We start from the raw sequence: 20,878 nt of genomic DNA, 5'->3' as shown, positions 1-20,878 counted from the left end.
TTCAAGCGCAGCGCCCTCCACCTGGTCGAGCTGTTGGCTGGATCAGTTTTCCCGAGGTCACCGAGTTAGAGATAACAGCCTGATTTCAGTCCCGTCCACAGAGTGAAGGTAAACGGGGGACGTATGCAGCCAACTTCCCAGCAGGGATGTTACAATAGGGAAGTCCCAATCAACATGTTTTGGCCCCAACCCCGATCCGAGTTCTTTAAAGTTGGGTATTTGCTGGTACAGTGTCTGTTCTGATATTTCTATTTACCCAAATGTTGATGAAATATGTATCTGACACATTGAAATAACAGCTTTAGTGACCAAATCTGACACAACATACTTGATCCAAATGCTCAAAATCACTTCCTGGTGCGTCCAGCCTGAAGAGAGTCCGTCCAATCAGGTCACTGGTGGCAGAGATGATGATGATGTCACCATCTGTTTGTGTCCTTCAGTTTAAGAAACAGAAAGCAGAGAGACTTTTCAGCAGGGAGAATAATGTCTTTGCAGTGTTGATGTCATCTTGATTCTTTGTTTAGGAAACTCTCTTTCCAACCTGATATATTTAATGTAAGAGTCGTACTCGTTAGTCTACGGTGTGTGTGTGTGTGTGTGTGTGTGTGTGTGTGTGTGTGTGTGTGTGTGTGTGTGTGATGTGACAACGTCGGCAGCAGAGATCACAGCCCACACTCTCTCTCTCTCTCTCTCTCTCTCTCCCTCTCTCTCTCTAATGTTTTGTGGAAAGCAGTATTTCTTCGCCTCGGGCCGCCGCCACTAAACTCACCGTCTTTCTTCTCAAACTCTTTGGACAGTTGTGAAAGCGGTTAATTAGATCGCTGTTCCAGATTAGACTTTGGTCCCTTTATGTCTGAAAACACAGAGTGAAGCTGTCGGGCTGTTTGTGTGTGTTTACCTTCCTTTAACTGGTCCCATATGTGAGTGTGTGTGTGTGTGTGTGTTCATGTGTGTGTGTTCATGAGTGTGTGTGCTGCCAACATGTGATGCAGTGTGAACATACAGTACGACGCGGTGTCATAGCAGCATTTCATACTTTATTTAATCTCATGATTCTGAGCCGGTGGAGCTCTTTGTGGAATATTTTATTGTCTCTTTAATATTGTACGAGAAATATAAACAACCTTACCGGTGTGTGTGTGTGTGTGTGTGTGCGTGTGTGTGCGTGTGTGTGCGTGTGTGTGTGTGTGTGTGTGTGTGTGTGTGTTAATCAATAGCGTTTGATGTTGGTTATTGTTCGATCTCGTTTGTTTTCTCATTTTTTGGAAGGGGAAATACTTCCATGTGTGTTCATGTGAGTATTCCTTTGTACACAGATATCTCTGTACCAGAACATGTTGTACTTTACGGTAGATTAACGGCTTATTTAGATTTCATTGGTTGTATGTTGTTGCTTCCTGCGTGGTGGATGACCTGGATAAAATCTTAGGCTAGCTGTTTCCCTCTGTTTCCAGTCTTTATGCTAAGCTAAGCTAATCGCCTGCTGGCTGTAGCTTCATACTCTTTTTTTTTTTTTTGCTCAGATTTGTTTTATTGAAAAATAATTTACAGTCCAATTGAAATATGTCAGATACATTTCTATCCATGCATGAATAAACAGATTTAAAAGAAAGGAAAGACACACACAAATTTACTTGTGAAAAAAAGGGTAATTATCAACACAATAATGGTATATCAACTTAAATATATATTCAATGAAATAGTGATAATGACATATATAACATATTACTGATAATCAATAAGACGTAAAATAACTCAAATAAAAACATGAAATAAAATACAAATAATTAAATGAGTACGTATGCAAGCATAAATACATATACGAAACATTAATATATATTATATATATATTAAAAACATATATAAAAATAAACTAAATAATAAATAAATGAATATAAAATTAATAGATAATAAAATTAATATAAGTTAAATAATAATTACATTATACTGGTATGGGACAGGTCGATCTAATCAGTTAAATTATATGTTTATATATATTAGTTTTGACCAATTTGTTGCTGAATTAAAAAGGTTTCCACTTGAAACCTGTTAATTTGAAGATTTTTTTACGAAGTTGCTAGTGCACAATTTATTATTTTAATAGTAATAAATAACAATTCAGTAACTTTATATCTATGTATTAACTTTTACCAAGTTAGTAAAACGATGTTTAAGTCCAGCATGATGTTGCTTTACACATTAAAAGAATGATCCCAGTCACTTCCACACAGCGAGGCATACAGATGATTAATTAAACACTGGTATCGGATCGGTATGGAGGTATCGGTCGATACCCAAAGCTCAGGTATCTCCATCGGTATCGGAACTGAAAAAGTGGGATCGGTGAATCCCTGCTACTAATAGAAGAATTCTAGCTTTAATGAACACACATGAGATCGGTATCAAACTTCTCATTCAACTTTTGGGCAAGAAAAGTGAAGTGAAGTGTATTTCCCAAAAACATATTGACCTTAACTTTACTTTGAAGGATACTAACTCGATATAAACAGGATAGTTGTACATGTGATAAAGCTTTATATAATAAATAATTCAAACTTTACCTTGAAGATTCCTCCTCTCTCCTACACATCTCTCCTCTCAGAAGTATAAAACGACTCAATATCTTTAGATTAAAGGTCCCATATTATAAAAAAGTGAGATTTTCATGTTTTTTATTTATTATAAATCAGGCTTAAGTCCTATATAAATACTGTGAAAGTATCGAAACACTCAATCCACATGGAAATACACAGCCCGTATTCAGAAACTCTGCATTTGAAACAAGCCGTCAGGATTTCTGCCCATTTGTGATGTCACAAATATACAATATTTACACCCTTGACACAATTTTAAATGTAAACATTCTAAATGTGTCCCAGTTTATTTCCTGGTTGCAGTGTATGTGAATGACATCAGCTGACAGGAAGTACACATGGACCCAAGCTGTTGCCTAGCAACGCAATTCTGTTGCAATTCCGTCAAAATGCGCTAAAACGGAGCGTTTCAGACGGAGGGTAAATACAGGAATATTCAGGCAGACAGTATGAGGAAAATAAAGGTTTTTTTTAACATTACAGCATGTAAACATGTTCTAGTGGAAACACAAAATACAAGTAGGAACCTGAAAATGAGCACGATATGGGACCTTTAATATTGTTATTGCAGTCTCTAAAGTGACTGGACTGATTATTATTATTATTATATATCTTCTAGCTGTTAACTCAATAAGATGTTTCTAATGTACAGCTTTAATATAACTGTGTGAGGCCACTTTAATGTTGTTGAAGGCTCCACTGGACTCTCACACAGCTCGATATTACACTCACACACACACAGTCGGTCAGTTAATAGCATGTGATTGCATCGTGGACGTGGAGAGGCGGATTGAGCAGCTGTCAGTAAGACGAATGAGGCTTTGAGTGAGTTCATTCTAACGACAGCAGCGAGCGACTAACAGGAAAACGACCATGTTTCTGAGCAGCTTCCTCTTCTATCACATCACTTCTGTCTGTCATGAATCTCAGCATCTCAGCAAGCAGACGGAGGAACAGTTTCTCCGTCTGAGCCCTGTGTGTGTGTGTGTGTGTGTGTGTGTGTGTGTGTGTGTTGTTGTTGACAGACAGATTATTGAGCCTCTCCTCCACAGGTGCACAGCCTGAGGCGACTGAAACACGGTCATCAACACTAATCCATATCTCCCACTGTGTGTTTATTTGAGTGTTTCCAGACAGCGTGCGTCCAAACAAAGACGGCGCCCGCAGAGAGCTGATGTTTAACAAACACACAAACTAAACCAACACCTTTGTCATATAATATAATTCAGTCCAGGTCAATTTCTTTTTGTAATTAAAACACTCAGAAAAGAAATAAGCAACAATTCTGGAAATCAATTAATCAATTAAGTCTGAGATGAGTTGCTTCTAGTTCTCTGTTTTACATCACTGTCAAACTCATTTCTTACGTTTTGGACAAAGCGAGATATCTGAAGACGTCTTCTCAGGCTCTAACAGCAGCTTTTTATTATATAAATGAAAATAAAAGATCAACAGAATATGTTACGGAGATGAAAAAAAGTAAAGACTTATTTTTAAATCAACACTTCCTGCTTTCATTTCAAAATAAAAGCCCTCAGGCGTTTTTTTCTATAGACAGAATCCCTTCATTTGTTAACACGAGGCTTTTATTCTGAAATATGAGCAGTCAGTGCTGTGGAACACGCAGTCACTTTGAGAGCTCCAAGAATTGATAAAGTTTGGGGTTTAAATCAACACTTCCTGCTTTCATTTAGAAATAAAAGCCCTAAAGCGGGTTTTCTTTGCACAGAATTCCTTCATTTGTTAACACAAGGCTTTTATTCTGAAATATGTGCCGGACAGTGATGTGGAACAAGCAGTGACTTGGAAAGCATCATAAATGAATACAGTACGGAGTTTTAATTGTGGATTATTACTATTATTTACTAATTACCACACGTTTCTGAACCTTTCTCTGTCTAAAATAAATATAAATTATATTTATCATGAATTAAAAGGCAAACTCTATGCAGAAAGAAAGGGCTGACAGCAGCAGCAGAAACACAGCTGAAACACAGCCGACACGCGTCTAGTGTGAACACCAGACTCCTGCATCACGCAGCCACCATGCGACGCAGCCGCCACGCGCTCCTGACGTTGGTAGTGTGCCCAACAAACCTTACCTAGTCTGTAGCAGGCCACATTCTGGTCTTTGTCATGGCTCAAAAACATCCGTAGAAGAGTTTGGTCTCATATTGAACCAGAGCATCTACAGATTAAATTCCATACCCTATATATTATGATGCACTAAAGTTAGGCATGATACGAGACAAATAAATCCCAGTTTCTGTTATCTTAGCCACCATCTTGACTGTAGGGAGGCCGGGAGGGACAACTGAGTGAGATTCAACTCTTCTTTGTTTGGTAGGGGAGACGGAGACACACCTGGAGGAGATCTGCACTACTGAGTGCACTTTTCTAGTTTAACGATGCATTTATTTTGATTGTAATGCAAAAGAAATCAAGGATTCTGATGATTTATATCCATAAACTAGCGTGCCAACGTATCAGATACTTGCGCAGCATCTTAATGAAAACATATAAAAACCAATAACGAGCTCATAACGGTCCGACTTCTCTCCATTTCCACTTCCCTTTCCTCTGTCTGTCCTTTCTCACCTCTGTTTGTACTGACTCAGACTTCCAGCCTCTCGGAGACAAACCAACATGAAACAAGTTAACTCACATCTGTCATTTCCCCCTGACGCAGCAGGAGAACTCATTTCTTCCTTTATCTCATGCTGAGGGGTGTAAAGCCCATATTTTTTGGGTGATTGAGCATCTCTTTTCTAAACCTCCTGCATCTCTCTGCCGGCCACTTTATGGAGCTCAGCAGCAGCAGCAGCAGGATGGAGAGGATGCAGAGACGCCGCTCATCTTCCTCTGTCTCTCCTCTTCTTTTAGATTTACACATCTTTTCCTTCCTGCTCCTTTTTACTCTCAAGGTTTCTACGCTTTTAATGAGACTTCCCTGCTACATATATAAAAACACATTTTGATTTTCTCAGTGTGCAGAATGACAAGCGTTGTCAGTCCCTCCATCTTCTCCGTATACTGTAGATATAAACACAGACATAAACAGTGTGCCGCGGCTCTCAGACTCAACATGATTGGATTTTTTTGTGTGTTTTCTGGTTCAGGGGAAACGTTGTGTCCTTGAGGGAAATCAAACACTTGTCTGGCCGGTTGACTGTACACACAGAGGCCTGCTCGTCATTTATTAAATCTCCCTCTCTCCCGCCTTCCGAGATGTGTCGACTGGATTTTTATGTGTTTACGCTCATCACTCGGCTGGGAATTGGGATTTCGGTCCGTCGTCTTTCACAAACACACATGAAGAGAAATGAAACGAGCAGTTTGTCCTGATTTTAATTAGAAGGTAAATTCCTCTAAAGGTCAGTTTGGTTGTTTTCAGGTTTTAGCATTCATTAAGGCTCAGATTTAAAAGGACGTGCTGTTTTATTTATTCATGAGCATTTGAACTGAAGGATCCGTTTTTCACACCGTGGAGCAAAGTATGTTTCATTTACAATTTAGGATTTACTATTTTTTTCTGAACATACAAATGTTGAGATCCTCTGTAACCTGTGGAGATTTCAGCTGTGGGAAGTAACTAAGTAAATTGACTCAAGTACTGTACTTAAGTACAATTTTGAGGTACTTTACTTGAGTATTTCCATTTTCTGTTACTTTATACTTCTACTCCACTACATGTCTCTGACAGTTGCGTGTCCTTGTCGTGTGTCAGACGTCTCCGAGTTGTCATCAGTTCCACCAGAGAGACATTTCACCTCTAAACTTCTCACGTTTGTTGTTGTTAACCTCCTGTTATTACACGGCTGTGTTGAATACTCCATTCTGATTGGTCAATCACGGCGTTCTGCAGGATGTAATGTCTGTATTAGACCGTTGCTATGGGCGCAGCTCTGATGTCGGACTCTGGAGGACCATTTTATTGATTTCGTAAAGGCAGGGTTGACGATGTTCTCCAGTAAACACTATTTGTTATATTGGTTGAAATGGTCTTTACACCCCGACAGCGATCCATTACTGATGAGCTCTGAAAAAGGAGCGGAAAAGAGCCGTCATCTGTAGCTGCTGTAATCCTGTAAAAACGTCTACCAATCACTGCCTCGCAGTCCGCTTGGAAAGAACCAATCAGATGCTTCCCTGCCTCTCTGCTCGTACTCTACCCTTGGCGTGCACCAGCCTGAACTCAAAGCGCGTCGCCGCCGCACGTTTCCTGGAGAATGGAAGAGAAAACTCAGCCCTGCAGTAGCACTGCTGCCGTTACTTGTCATGAGGTAGCGTTGTTGAGTTGAGGTCCTCTCTCCGCTCTGTGGCGGTGAAGTAGTTACGATGCGGCGGTGCTCGTGCATGTGTGTATGGGGGGGCGTTGCCTTGGAAGAAGCCCGAGGGGAACAATGACAATGACCGGCTCGCTGTACATTATCCCTTACCTAACCTCCTTCACAACAAGCTAGTATTCCTTACGTTTTTTCTAGTTTCATATGATGCCAGTATCTTCACTCGAGCTTTAAAACTGAGCCCACTGCAACCTAAGAATCACAAGTTGCATTATGTTGCGGCATGTCTGTAAAGGGGAGACTCGTGGGTACCCATAGAACCCATTTTCATTCACATACCTGGAGGTCAGAGGTCAAGGGACCCCTTTGGAAATGGTCATGACAGTTTTTTCCCGCCAAAATTTAGATTTTTATTAAATATGATTATCAAATAAAGGCACAAAATGACCCCCAAAATAATGATTACATTTATAAAACTCAGTTTAATTTATACAAGTTTTCTGCTTTCTTCAGGAGACAACTTGTTATTTCTGTTATTTTTTTAATGATGTTACTGATAGAAATGGAAACGTATATTCTTATATAAAATAATGTGATTTATTTGGTGAATTTTGATTTAATTAATTGCTAATTGCAGCGCCAGACTCCTGGGAACAAAGGGTTAAAATGGCTGGAGGGAAATCCTTTTGTATGTTGTCTTTTTTATAGAAAAATATAATTAGCTTCACTGTAAAGTGAATCCATATTTGTAGCTTTTTTTATAATTATGTTTTTCTTTTGTTTGTCCTTCCTCCTCTCTCATGTTTCATCTGAAGAAGACACTGGTCTGAATGAGAGAGGAAGAGCAGGCGGTGGGGATATAAATGAACATGCTAATAACTCCTCTTTAATAATTCATAGCTGCTTCTCCTCCTCTCCCTCACGTTCTTTAAACCAGCAAACATTTCATTATAGTCTTCTTCTCTGCCGTCCCCTCGGTGTGTGTGTGTGCTGTGAAAGGTCAAAGTCATATTTTAATGTTGGAGTGTGTGTGTGCGTGTGTGTGTGTGTGTGTGTGTGTGTGTGTGTGTGTGACGGCTGCTGGTGTTCAGAGACGCTCTGACTTCATTATTGTCTCAGTTCCTCCAGTCTATACGTCCTCGGGACTCGCTCTAATGATAATTACATCACACTGTGTGTTCACAGATATAAGCTGCGTTCAACAGATTCATTATCGCTGCTGAACATGTTTCCTGTGAAGGAAACTAAACCGGCGGTCGGAGGTGTTTCAGTCATCGGAGGAGGAGGAGGAGGAGGAGGAGGAGGAGGAAGTTTCTTATGTTTCCAATCAGATACTGACGGAGAATATTTCTAAAACCTTTACCAGAGAAGTGACAAAGTGCATTTATTGAAATATACTCACACACCACGCTCGTTCTTGCTGTTTCGCTCCACTCTCACGTTCATGCGCGCACACTCCACACTGCAGGAGAGTTAGTTTAGCTCTGAGTATATCTAGTGAATGAACAGTGGACGTTTGTGCAGAAATAACTGCTGCAGCTCCTCCAGACCAACAGAGGTTTCCCGTGTCTTGTGAAGTGACGGAGCTCCACAGAGAGAAACGTTATCGTCTCCGACCAAAACTCCGGTGTCTCCCCTGTTCCCTCCGGCCGCGGTCGGGAGGCTGAGGCAGGAAAAGCCAACACTAGGATCAGCATTGATTCATGGAGAGACCTTCGTCTGGTCAGCTAACATTACTGCCAAGCAGCTGAAATATAGAGTGATATTGTGCTTTTAGCTGACGTGTGTCGCCTCACTGTTTTGAGTGATGCTCCTTCATGTCTATTTAGAGCGAGCACAAGCGCGAGCAACAGGACGCTGACTTTCGTTGACTTAACGGACACAGGTGTCGCTGTTAACAAGACATTTCTGATTCTTATAAACAGTCCCTTTAAGTACATTTTGCTGGTAATACGTGGGTACTTTTACTGAAGTAACATTTTGAATTGAGGACTTTTACTTGTAGTGGAGTATTTTTAGACTTTAGTATTTCTACTTAAGTGAAGGATCTGAATACTTCTTGCACCGCTAAATTTGACAATACATTTTATTGCCGTTACTAAGCAACCAAAACCTGTGCGCTGCGATGACGATGATGATGAAGTCGTGGTTATTTAGCAGTAAAATCCTCACTGACTAAACGAAACAAAGTCAACGAAGGTGTCGCTCTCACGTTTCTGGAATCTAATATATTTCAATGGATGGATAGATTTCTATATTTTATACCATGTAACAAGACACACACATATATATATATATATATATATATATAATCAGCCCCTGTGGCAGCTCTGGTGTGGGAGCATTCACTGGCAAAGGAATAAACACTCAATTTTCACGTTAATTATAAACATTTCTATCTTTGCAGAGTTCTGCTGCAGGATGAGGATGATGATGATGATGATGATGATGATGAGGATGATGATATGATGATGAGGATGATGATGATGATGATGATGATGATGATGATGATGATGATGATGATGATGATGATGAGGATGATGATATGATGATGATGCCTCCGTCTCACCATCAGCAGTTAATGAACAGCAGCCAAATAGTGTCAGTCTGCCGTCTACATCACAGTTTAAATGAGCACCAACACCAGACGCAGTGTTCCCGCCGCAATCCACAACAGACTAAATAACAGATATTGAAGGAATAGGAGCGGAGCGTTCATTAATGTTAGAACTTGTGCAAAGTCAAGAATTCACTTTTTCTGACACTGTGAGCATCAGAGTGAAGCAGGAGTATAAATATCAATATCTGTGAGGCATTAGCTAGCAGCCACGCTGCAGGGATTAAACACCTCGGTGCCCACCGGCCGCGGGATGTTGTTATAAACCAAACCTCAGGTAAAGATACACAGATTTAACATGGACGGTTCTCCAGGATAAAAATGTCTGACTGCTTGTCAGAGTAGACGCTTCGGTGTTATTCGGAGGGGATGGTACCTGGTCAAGAACAGACAGGAAAGCAGCAGCAGTCAAACTGGTCAAACATGGCAACCCAAACGGGATAGAGCAGGAGAACACAGCTTCCAGCACCTTATAGGGCTTAAAGAGTATTACACAATTTAATTATTACACAATTTATTGTCCAGTTTAAATGTATGTTATTGAACAATATAATGCTAGTATTGTAAAATATTTAGGGATGCACCGATACCAGACCGGGTACAAGTACTTACATTTGGGTACTCGCCGATACCGAGTGCCGATACGAGTACTTCTCTGTGCCAAAAGACCCTCGTTAACAGCCAGCTGGAGGGTGTGAGCGACACACGGCAGGCTGGGGAGTCCCGCATACGAGGCGGGGCGCCGCGACCGGCTCTAGGTCGGCTTGGAAAGGTTCGAGGCGACGGTGGCTCGCGGCCACAGCTTTACAGCGCTCCCCGCCCGGACCTCGCCGCACACCGTGGACAAAGGGCTCGTTGCGCCCTCTCTCCCCGCCGGGGAGGGACGGGGTCCCCTGCTCCCGGTGCGACTGTCGACCGGGGCGGACTGTCCTCCATGCGCCCCAACCGCGTCGTGCCGCCAGATCGGGGCTCGGCCCACCTAAAAGACGCCAGGGGTCTGCGGCGATGTCGACAACCCACCCGACCCGTCTTGAAACACGGACCAAGGAGTCTAACGCACACACGAGTCAGAGGGTGCAAGCAAAACCCCATGGCGCGATGAAAGTGCGCGCCGGCTGGGGTGGGATCCCGGCACAGCGGGGTCGGGTGCACCACCGTAAAGTGGTATCGGTGCCGTTGTATCCGAGCCGTTTTGCGAGTACGAGTACGAGTACATGAGCACAGTATCAGTGCATCCCTAAAATGATTACTTGTTGGAAGTTTAACAGTGTGTATCTGCTATATAATAATAATACTAATAATAATACTAATTGTGTATTTTTGTATTAGTAATACATGTGAATGAGTGTGTTTCACACTAATAGACGCAGCAATCGGTGATAAATGGGAGATGTGTGGATAAAGTCTGTGGTGCTCCTGTCTTCATTATCTCGGTTCATTTGAAACAGACTTCCTCAGAGCTGACGAATACTTCCCACGACTCCTCTGATCAATAACCTTAAGATCAGTTAACGAAGGAGTAGGCAGGTTTCAGATGAGAGCAGGAACACAGCGACCGTTTCTCATTCCTCTAATCAAAGACCACGGTGTGTGTACGTCTGTGTGTGAGTTCACGACCTCGTTTTGATGAAGACAACAAACGGTGCGATCTTAAGCTGAAACGCTCGCCGTGATTTGCATGGTATTCTGCCTGAAGAGGTGCCTGTAATTAGCAGGAAGAGAGCGCTGCGAGGAATCATTAGACGGCTCAAAGTGCTGTAAAAGTGTCTCCTGTGAAACTAAAAGAGAGTTATAATAGAAGTGGAGGAAGCGGAGAGGAGGAGGAGGCTCTCACAGCCGGCTCTAATAGGATGTGAAAGATTAGCTCTCACTCCTGTAGCCTCCAATAACATTTACATTTTACATCCCCCGTCCTTTTACATTACTGTGTCCTCTTACTGTCCAGCAGAGGAGGGAGGATTCAGATCAGGGCTGTCAATCAATCCATTTTATCACCTTCAACATGAACCTTAAAGGGAGATTTGTCAAGTATTTAATACTCTTATCAACATGGGAGTGGACAAATATGCTGCTTTATGTAAATGTATGTATATATTTATTATTGTAAATCAATCAACACAAAACAATGACAGATATTGATCCAGAAACCCTCACAGGTACTGCATTTAGCATCAAACAATATGCTCCAATCATAACATGGCAAACTGCAGCCCAACAGGCAACAACAGCTGTCAGTGTGTCAGTGTGCTGACTTCACTATGACTTGCCCCAAACTGCATGTGATTATCATAAAGTGACAGACCATGACAGTTTGTCCTCGCCAAACTTTAGTGTAAGTTTGGAGCGTTATTTAACCTCCTTCATGACCAGCTAGTATGGCATGGTTGGTACAAATGGATTCATCAGGTTTTCTAGTTTCATATGATACCAGTATCGGACTTTTCTTCTGTCTTTTTTTCAGACATTTTCGGATATTTTTCTGACAATTTTCTGATTTTTTTCGGACTTTTTTGACACTTTTGGGTATTTTTGGACATTTCTTTGGCGATTTTGGACTTTTTTCGGAAATTTTTTTGACATTTTTCTGATTTTTTTTTTACTTTTTCCGACATTTTTCCGACTTTTTAATGGAATTTTTTTGGACATTTCTTCGGACAAAAACCCTGACACATTCACATATCTGGAGGTCAGAGGTCAAGGGAGCCCCTTGAAATGTCCATGAAAGTTTTTCCTCACCAAAAGTTGACTGTAACTTCGTAGCGTTATTTAACCTCCTTCCTGACAAGCTAGTATGACATGGTTGGTACCGATGGATTCATCAGGTTTTCTAGTTTCATATGATACTAGTATCTTCACTCTAACTTTAAAGCTGAAAGAGTAAAGTCAGTTGCAGTGTTGTTCCTCCAGGCTCTGGATTCTAACCAGTGTGTGTGTGTTTGTGTGATTTCAGGCGGCGTCCGATGCCCTCAGCAGTCTGGGCCATGTGTACACAGCTATCGGTGACTACCCCAACGCGCTGGCGAGCCATAAGCAGTGTGTGCTGTTGGCGCGACAGACCCAGTGCCAGCTCTCCGAGGCTCGCCAGCTGGGCAACATGGGCGCCGTCTACACGGCGCTGGGAGACTTCACCAACGCTGTTCAGTGCCACGAGCAGCACTTGGACATCGCAAAGGTACAGAGCTACGTCATATGATCTGTAACGGAGGAGGAACAGCTCCTAGTTAACAGCCTTGTTTTCAGATTGTTTGTTAAAAACTACAGAGATCAACTCTTTGAGGAAATTACTGATGAAACTGGATATTTGTTTTTAAAGAAGGACTGTCTGACCCCACCGGTCGAGGCAGATGGCCGCACACCCAGAGCCGGGTTCTGCCCATTATGCTGATGGGGGATCTCTTGTTTGGTCTAGTACGTTCTAGACCTGCTCTATATGATAAGTGTCTCAAGATAACTTCTGTTATGATTTGACGCTATATAAAAATAAATTGAATTGAACCCAATGGGCTTCAGTCTGAGAGCCACAGAGATGACGGGGAAGTCAGGAAGTCTTAAAGGAACACTTCACCCCCAAAATGACCATTTATATATCAATTACTCACAATTTACTAACTCTCACACAACTCGTGCAGTATAATCTAAGTCTAGTTTATCCAGTCGGATGCTCACTACTTTCAAAACACATGCATCTTTGCAACGTATCCTCATACAACGGTTCATATGATATCTTACAAAAAGTTATTCCTCATTTTTCGTGTGTTCTCCTACGAATAACCATCCAGTCTTTTCAAAATAAACTTCTGTCTTCACAGGAAACAACTTCCTTAAGTTAAGGGAATAAAACTACTTAGTTAGGTTTAGAAAAAGATCATGGTTTGGCTTAAAATAACTCCAGAAGTGGCATAACCTAAGTACGGAAGTGACGTGACAAATAAATCAACGTTGACTTCTGGTTTGGGACACCAACAGCGAAAGACCAGTATTTTTTGATCCTCCCATCCACTCCGACCTCCTCCCTACGCCGCGCTCGCCGCTTTTTATACTTCCTGGTTCATGATCACGTTAATTAGGCACTGATTGATTTTGTGGGATATATACGAATTATAGCGCGTTACTTTTCATAGTTGTTGCTATGAACGGTGCATGAGAACAGCCTGGACTAAGTAGTTTTGTTGCCTAAACTTGACCAAGTTGTTTCCTGTGAAGACGGAGGTTTATTTTGAAAAGACTGGAGCAGAAGTTGACGCGTGTTGCTGGACATTCGTTGGAAAAAGCACAAAAAATTAGGAATAACTTTTCGTAAGATATCATATAAACAGTTTTATGAGGATACGCTGCATTATGACAACAGTAATGACAAACTAAACTACTAATAACAGAAATCGTTGCTAGATTGATTCATCCATTCGTCGTTTATTTGGCTGCCGTGTGAAAACGTAGCCGTATATTCTCGGGGAAGATGTTTCACAAACAGGTTAAAATGGGTACCACATGTACTGATTGAGTATAAAGCCATTAGCTGCATCCAGTAACTTCATTTGGGATTATTATGAAGAGAAGTGTAATTTGTATTTCTAGACTGTGATGAATTCTAACAGGAGGAGCAGTTCCATCTCTACTTTCTCTAATGTTGTTGTGAGTATTTTAGCACGTCTATCCATCATGTGCTGAATGCAGTATTTTATAACCGAGAACATGGTGTGTATTCAGCACGCTGGTTGTTAAGCCTGTAAATATTTGAAGCTCTTCCCGCAAATGTTTCACGAACAAACACAATAATCTGTGCACATTTCACTTTTTATGTTACTGTTTTTTTGGATGAAGCGCAAAATTGCATAGCGAGCCGGTCGCTGCAGCCAACATCCTGCCACTCTGTGTCGCTCTCTCTCTCCTAACATACTAATCGACCATCTGTTGACAATTAGATCTCTACCAGAATAAAGTCACATCTTCTGACTACTGAGAGTTTATGAAGTCGTTTTGTTTTGACAGTTTTTGGTCTCTTTAGCGGGAAATGTTGTAGCTTGTGACACAAAAACACTTTCCATCTGTTAGAGATGTGAGGGCTCCGTGTCCGACTCTCTAAACACTAAATCTGTTTCTTGTTTTTATTTGTACAGAATACAGATGTATTTTTTCAAGCTACTTTTCTCTATAACGTCTGTTTTTAATGTCCTGATGCAAGTGACAGTCCTTCTTTGTATTATCTGACATCATGTGTTCCTACTGGTGAAGAAATTGAAATGTAAAATAGTCACTGTCGTCATTTCTGATGATGTCTTTTTGCAGACGTTGGAGAACCGGCGTGAGGAGGCGCGGGCGTACAGCAACTTGGGCAGCGCCTACCACTCTCAGCGTGACTTCGACAAGGCCATATCGTACCACACCCGAGTGCTGGAGCTGGCTCAGGAGCTGGGCGACAGAGCCATCGAGATGAGGGCGTACGCCGGTCTGGGACACGCCGCCAGGTGCATGCAGGTTGGTATAAAACAGATTAAAGACAACTGAAGAACTAAATGACACCGGGGCATTTATTTTATTATTATTGATGATGTGTTGCTGTGATCCTCAGGACCTGGAGAGAGCTCGTCTGCACCACCAGCACCAGCTGGAAATAGCCGAGGATCTGCAGGACAGAGCAGCTCAGGGACGAGCCTCGTCCAACCTGGGTAGGTTTATCTGTTTGATGGTTTAAATTAAGAATATATAACACACTGTAACCAAATGATGGACGGGAAGTAGAGATATGCAGATGATGGAAGCAACTTTGGCTCATTTTTAATATGAGGTTTGGACTTATTTCATGTCACCAAACACGTACCTTGGACTTATTTTGCTGGACTTATTAATATTTTATTTTAAAACATTAGTATTAAAGACACAATGAGTAGGATTTTCCTAAAAAAATAAAACAATGTATAGACCAGGGGTTGAGTGAGGCGATTGTTTAAACTGCCATCTATTGATGAAAAAGATGAGATGCATCAGGGTTTGTCTGCTTCAGCTCAGCAGGTGATTGATTGATCACATGGTACGTTTGCATTCTAGTAATTAATCAGAGCTGCATGGTGCAACGTCGAGGAAACAAAGAGCTTTATCAGGTCAGTTATATTCCTCTTAAAGCCCCTTATGTGTCATTTAATCAAGACATTTAATACCAGAGAGGAGAGGGAGGGATTATAGACAGGAAGTAGTCACAGGTGACCTAAAGAAGAATAAGGAGAAAACTAATAATGATGAGATATAATCAGGCTATATATTATATAGACGACAACAAGTAGGAGGATTTCTTCTTCTGTGTATTGTAGAGGAGAAAAACAACAAGGTGTGTGTCTACTGAATAAAAGAAGAAAAGCTTTCTTCAACAACAACAACTGTGTCTTTAAATGACTGGTTCATATTCAGTTCAATACTGATCTGAGCCGACAGCACACTGTGTCGTGGTGTTTGAAACATTTCATAGAAATTCAGTACGGCGACTTAAAATAACCACAAAACACTGTCTGCTGCAAACAAGACACCTGTTTGTGCACAACAAGTTTAATATAGATGAGTTTATATTTTATATTTTACATGTCCTGACTCCAGTAATAATAATAATAATACATCAGCATTTACTAGTTGATTTGTATTAATAATAATCTGAATCTGCAAAGAAGCTAGTAACTAAAGTCATCACCTAAATGTAGTGGAGTAGAAGTATAAAGTAGCATCAAATGGAAATACTTAGGTAAAGTACAAGTACCTCAAATGTGTACTGAAGTGTAGTACTCTTAGTGCTGAAATGTACCAGGTGAAGAGTCCGTTTGTCTGGATGTTGCTGATCGATGCAGATCGAGTTGATCGGGTCCAGAGTCCAGTCAGTCTATTGAGTTGCCGTGGCGACGGCAGCGACAGAGCAGCTCAATGGTTAACAGGAGAAACCGTTCATGTGACGCTGGCTGGAAGCTTTTTTCCATCAGCTGGAATAATAATAATAATAATAAAAATAAGACTTCTGCATCGGTTACTTTATAGTTTCTGAGTGTTTTTCACCTTTTATCTAAAATTGCATCACATCATCCACTTTTAGAAAATGAAATTCATGAAGAAATACAATAAAAGAGTTTACTTTGAAGTTTGCAAAGGGCAGATTGTTTCGTTTCAGAAGGACACGACGAAGTCAGAGAAAGAAGTGAAGGTTATTTTATGACATTTGCACATTCAGAATTACAAAACATATGATGAACCACACTGAAACATCATAGGGTTAAGGTGGTGTGTTTTTATATTTACCCTTAGTGTTAATACTTAAAGGGTTTTCCTGTGTCCTTTGTAGCCTATAGTTTTTCTCTATAGACTTTTATTATTACTATAGATAACTCCAAAAAAGCTTAAAGGTCCCGTATCGTGCTCATTTTCAGGTTCAAACTTGTATTTTGTGTTTCTACTAGAACATGTTTACATGCTATAATGTTCAAAAAAACTTTATTTTCCTCATACTGTCTGTCTGAATATACCTGTATTCACCGTCTGTCTGAAACGCTCCGTTTTAGTGCATTTCAATGGAATTGCGGTGCTAGGCAACAGCTTGGGTCCATGTTAACTTCCTGTCAGCTGATGTCATTCATATACACTGCAACAGAAAATAAACTGGGACACATTTAGAATGTTTATGTTTTAAATCGTGTGATGATCTCTATATATTGTATATTTGTGACATCACAAATGGACAGAAATCATAACGGCTTGTTTCAAACGCACACTTTCTGAATACGGGCTGTGTGTATTTCTCCGTATATTGAGCGTTTTGATAGTTTAACAGTATTTATAAAGCACTTTATAATATAAAAGACATGAAAATCTCACTTTTTACAATATGGGACCTTTAAAGACGTATTATAGTTGAGTAGTTATTTGATTATTTACACATATCACAGCCTTCGTCTGAACATTTAATTCTTCTGGAAATGGTTGCGCTTAAAGAGTAGATTCAGAAAACTTTTAAATTATGATTCATTAATTATATTTGTTCACAACTAAAAGAAAAGTTATGACGAACAGTTCACTAATTATCGTGGTATTAGTACTTTTACTACTACTAGACTTGTTCCAGCTCTGGTCGTAGATGTGATTACATGTGGTGGTTCTTCTCTCCGTCGCCTCATCTGCCTCATCTTAGAGACCCGACTGTATCACATGACTGCAGCAGTGCCTCTCTGGCCAATCAGCGCTCATGTTTTATTAACCGGGTTCTGGTTTCTGCGGCCACGGTGATATCTGAGAGCCAGCGAACCCGACGCCACCGCTGACTGGACAACTCGCCGCTCTCTCTCTGTGTGTGTGTGTGTGTGTGTTACAGCAGTAATACGAGCTCTCTCTCTCTCTCTCTCTGGTTTGTGCTGTTTCCTCTTCCTGCTCCTCAGAGCTAATCTGAATACAACAGAGTCTGGTGTTCAGTCACCACAGAGTCTTTTATTCTCCAGCAGAAGTCAAACACACAGCGGCGCTCTGATGTGAGACTAATAGGCTGAAGACGCTGACACTCTGCTGACAGACGAGCTGCAGTCTGTGGTTCAGATCAATGATTCACATCATCATTTATGGATGATTCTTCTCTCTCTCTCTCAATGCTGACAACACAAGCCTTCATTCTCCTCTCCTCCTTTCTTCCCTCCTTTCTTTCCTCCTCTCCTCCTTTGTTTCCTCTCCTCCTTTCCTCTTCTCTCCTCTTTTGTTTCTTCTACACCTCTTGTTCATCCTCTCCTTTCCTCCTCCCTTGTTTACTGTTCTCTCTTCTGTTTTTTCTCTTCTCTCCTTTCCTTTTTCCCTCCTCCTCTGTTGTCTCCTCCTTTCCTTTCTTGTTTCCTCCTTTCCTTTCCTCTTTTCCTCTCCACCCTTGTCTCCTCTTCTCCTGTTCTATCCTCTCTAGTTTCTTCTCTCCTCTCCTTACCTTCCTTGTTTCCTCCTCTCATCTCCTCTCCTCTCCTCTCCTCTCCTCTCCTCTCCTCTCCTCTCCTCTCCTCTCCTCTCCTCTCCTCTCCTCTCCTCTCCACCTTGTTTTCTTCTTTCCTTGCCTCTCCTCCTGTCTCCTCCTGTCTCCTCTCCTCTCCTCTCCTCTCCTCTCCTCGCCTGTCTTCTCCTCTCCTCTCCTCTCCACCTTGTTTTCTTCTTTCCTTACCTCTTCTCCTGTCTCCTCCTCTCCTCTCCTCTTGTTTCCTCCTCTCCTTTCCTCCCTAGTCTCCTCGCCTGTCTTCTCATCTCCTCTCCTCCTCTCCTGGTCACTAGGATAGTGAGGTCATTTGATGACCCACTGTTGTATAAGTGTTATTTAATAGTAAATTAAAGACAGACAGCAGAATGAGTGCAGACTGATTAAGAGATGAAGGTGGTTCAGGTTTAGTCCTGATTCCTGATGACGGGGTCTTTTCCAGAGATCACCTCCCTCCTCCTGTCGTCTCTCTGCTGTCTCAGCTGAATCATCTGATCTCACCTAACTTTCCACACCTCTAATCCTCTCAGCTCCGCTGTCTATCACCCTGTACCCCCCCGTCCACATCGGGGAACCCCACCGTCCTGCAGGAAATCAGCAGATAGCGTCACCCCGACGCCTCGGAGGAGCTCCGGCTCACGCTCGTGTTAGCAGAGTTTAAGACGAGGGGTGTAACTCTAACCGGCTGTTCCAGCCAACTCTGCAGGCGTCTCTGTAATCCTCTTAGACCCCGATGAACGAGGTCTTCCTCTCCTTATCAGCAGCCTCCTCCTCTTCTCCACGTTACCCTGCTTCCTAATATTCCACACGGGGCTTCTAGGAGTCTAAAAACATTTTGTTAGTGAGGTATCATTGCTATTTCCTCTAAACGTACAGTTTTATGTGTTCTGCTTCTTGCTTCTGACTCAACCGCTCTCTGACTTCAGAAACAAGAAGTATGCACAACAACCATCCATACACACCGTGCGTCTCACATATAAACTGGTATTTATAAAAGCAGACATTGCAGTGAGAATGTGTGCACCTCCTGCACACTTCACGTCATTCAAACACACAATCGGAAATGAAAAATAAAGAGAAACTGAATCAAATATGCATCATTATTATTCTTTGAGGTTGTTAGCCAGTTTCACAGAGCGTGAATGCAGTTGCACAGACATCTATAATACGCCAATTAAAGATGCAATTATTCATTCTAATTAATTGCTTTTGTGCGCCCAGTTTTATTTTCTTTTGTTCAGTCGGCTTCTGTTTGTTTTAAAGATGACATCAGTTTTATTTCCCGTGTTTATGCTCATCATTGGTTACCTTTCTGAAGCTTAAAGGCGGTGATGCTTTAGACATGTATTTATGATGAATTATTGATTGAATTAATGCAAGGATGGATGCTATAGATAGCTATAACATGTGGAATGGTGGAGGACTTGTGAGAAACTGTTCTTTTTGTTACCATGTGAGCAGACAGAAGTTATTTATATGCAAACATTTGATCAAATGTGTGTTCTATATTTTTGTTATTGCCAAAAAATCCCATCAAAAGACCCAAATCAACAATGTGTTAGTCCGTCTCTCAGTACTTTCTGACTTCCTGTCTGTGTCATTGGTCCCTGCTGAAGATGTAAAGCCAACCACCCACTGTTGGGAGTAGAAAAATATAACACAAAATAAAAACATACACTAATAAAATATGCCACCATATCACCATAAAAAGTGCAGGAGTCAGCACACTGAGCACAGCCGTGACCGGAGGCCACTACCAGCCGCAGCACTAGAAACAAAGGGAAACAGAATGGAAACCCTAAACTACGAATGTAAAATCATTGTTTAAAAAACGACTCTTATTGTATTACTATTAGGGCTGTCATAGGGGATGCGATAATAACGCGTTAACGCAAATTATTTTTAATGCCACTCAGTTTTTGAGCAAATGCAACTTCAGTTTTAAAGCTGGAGTGAAGATACTGGTATCATATGAAACTAGAAAACTTAAAGAATCCATTGGTACCAGTCATAACATGCTCCAAACTTATGCTAAATTCTGGCGAAGAAAAACTGTCATGTCCATGTTCAAAGGGGTCCCTTGACCTCTGACCTCCAGATCAGTGAATGTAAATGGGTTCTATGGGTACCCACGAGTCTCCCCTTTACAGACATGCCCACTTTATGATAATCACATGCAGTTTGGGGCAAGTCATAGTCAAGTCAGCACACTGACACACTGACAGCTGTTGTTGCCTGTTGGGCTGCAGTTTGCCATGTTCTGATTGGAGCATCTTGTTTTATGCTAAATGCAGTACCTGTGAGGGTTTCTGGATCAATATCTGTCATTGTTTTGTGTTGTTCATTGATTTACAATAATACATATACACATACATTTTGCATAAAGCAGCATATTTGTCCACTCCCATGT

The 20,878-nt window shown here is 41.4% G+C and overlaps 1 protein-coding gene across 3 annotated transcripts in view; it reads left to right on the top strand.

The window, feature by feature from the left end:
• Positions 1-20,878, top strand: part of ttc28 (tetratricopeptide repeat domain 28) — a 132,504-nt gene that overhangs the window by 83,987 nt on the left and 27,639 nt on the right. For all 3 annotated transcript variants that reach the window (XM_074618020.1, XM_074618021.1, XM_074618022.1), the window contains 3 exons: positions 12,451-12,672; positions 14,787-14,975; positions 15,070-15,166. In XM_074618020.1, coding sequence (XP_074474121.1) covers positions 12,451-12,672; positions 14,787-14,975; positions 15,070-15,166 — 508 coding nt within the window. The remainder of the gene's footprint in view (positions 1-12,450; positions 12,673-14,786; positions 14,976-15,069; positions 15,167-20,878) is intronic.

Source organism: Sebastes fasciatus, chromosome 19, assembly GCF_043250625.1.
Source record: "Sebastes fasciatus isolate fSebFas1 chromosome 19, fSebFas1.pri, whole genome shotgun sequence".
NCBI classification, from domain to species: Eukaryota; Metazoa; Chordata; class Actinopteri; order Perciformes; family Sebastidae; genus Sebastes; species Sebastes fasciatus.
Note: the sequence above shows the minus strand (reverse complement) of the source record. Positions and strands in the feature narration are given on the sequence as shown.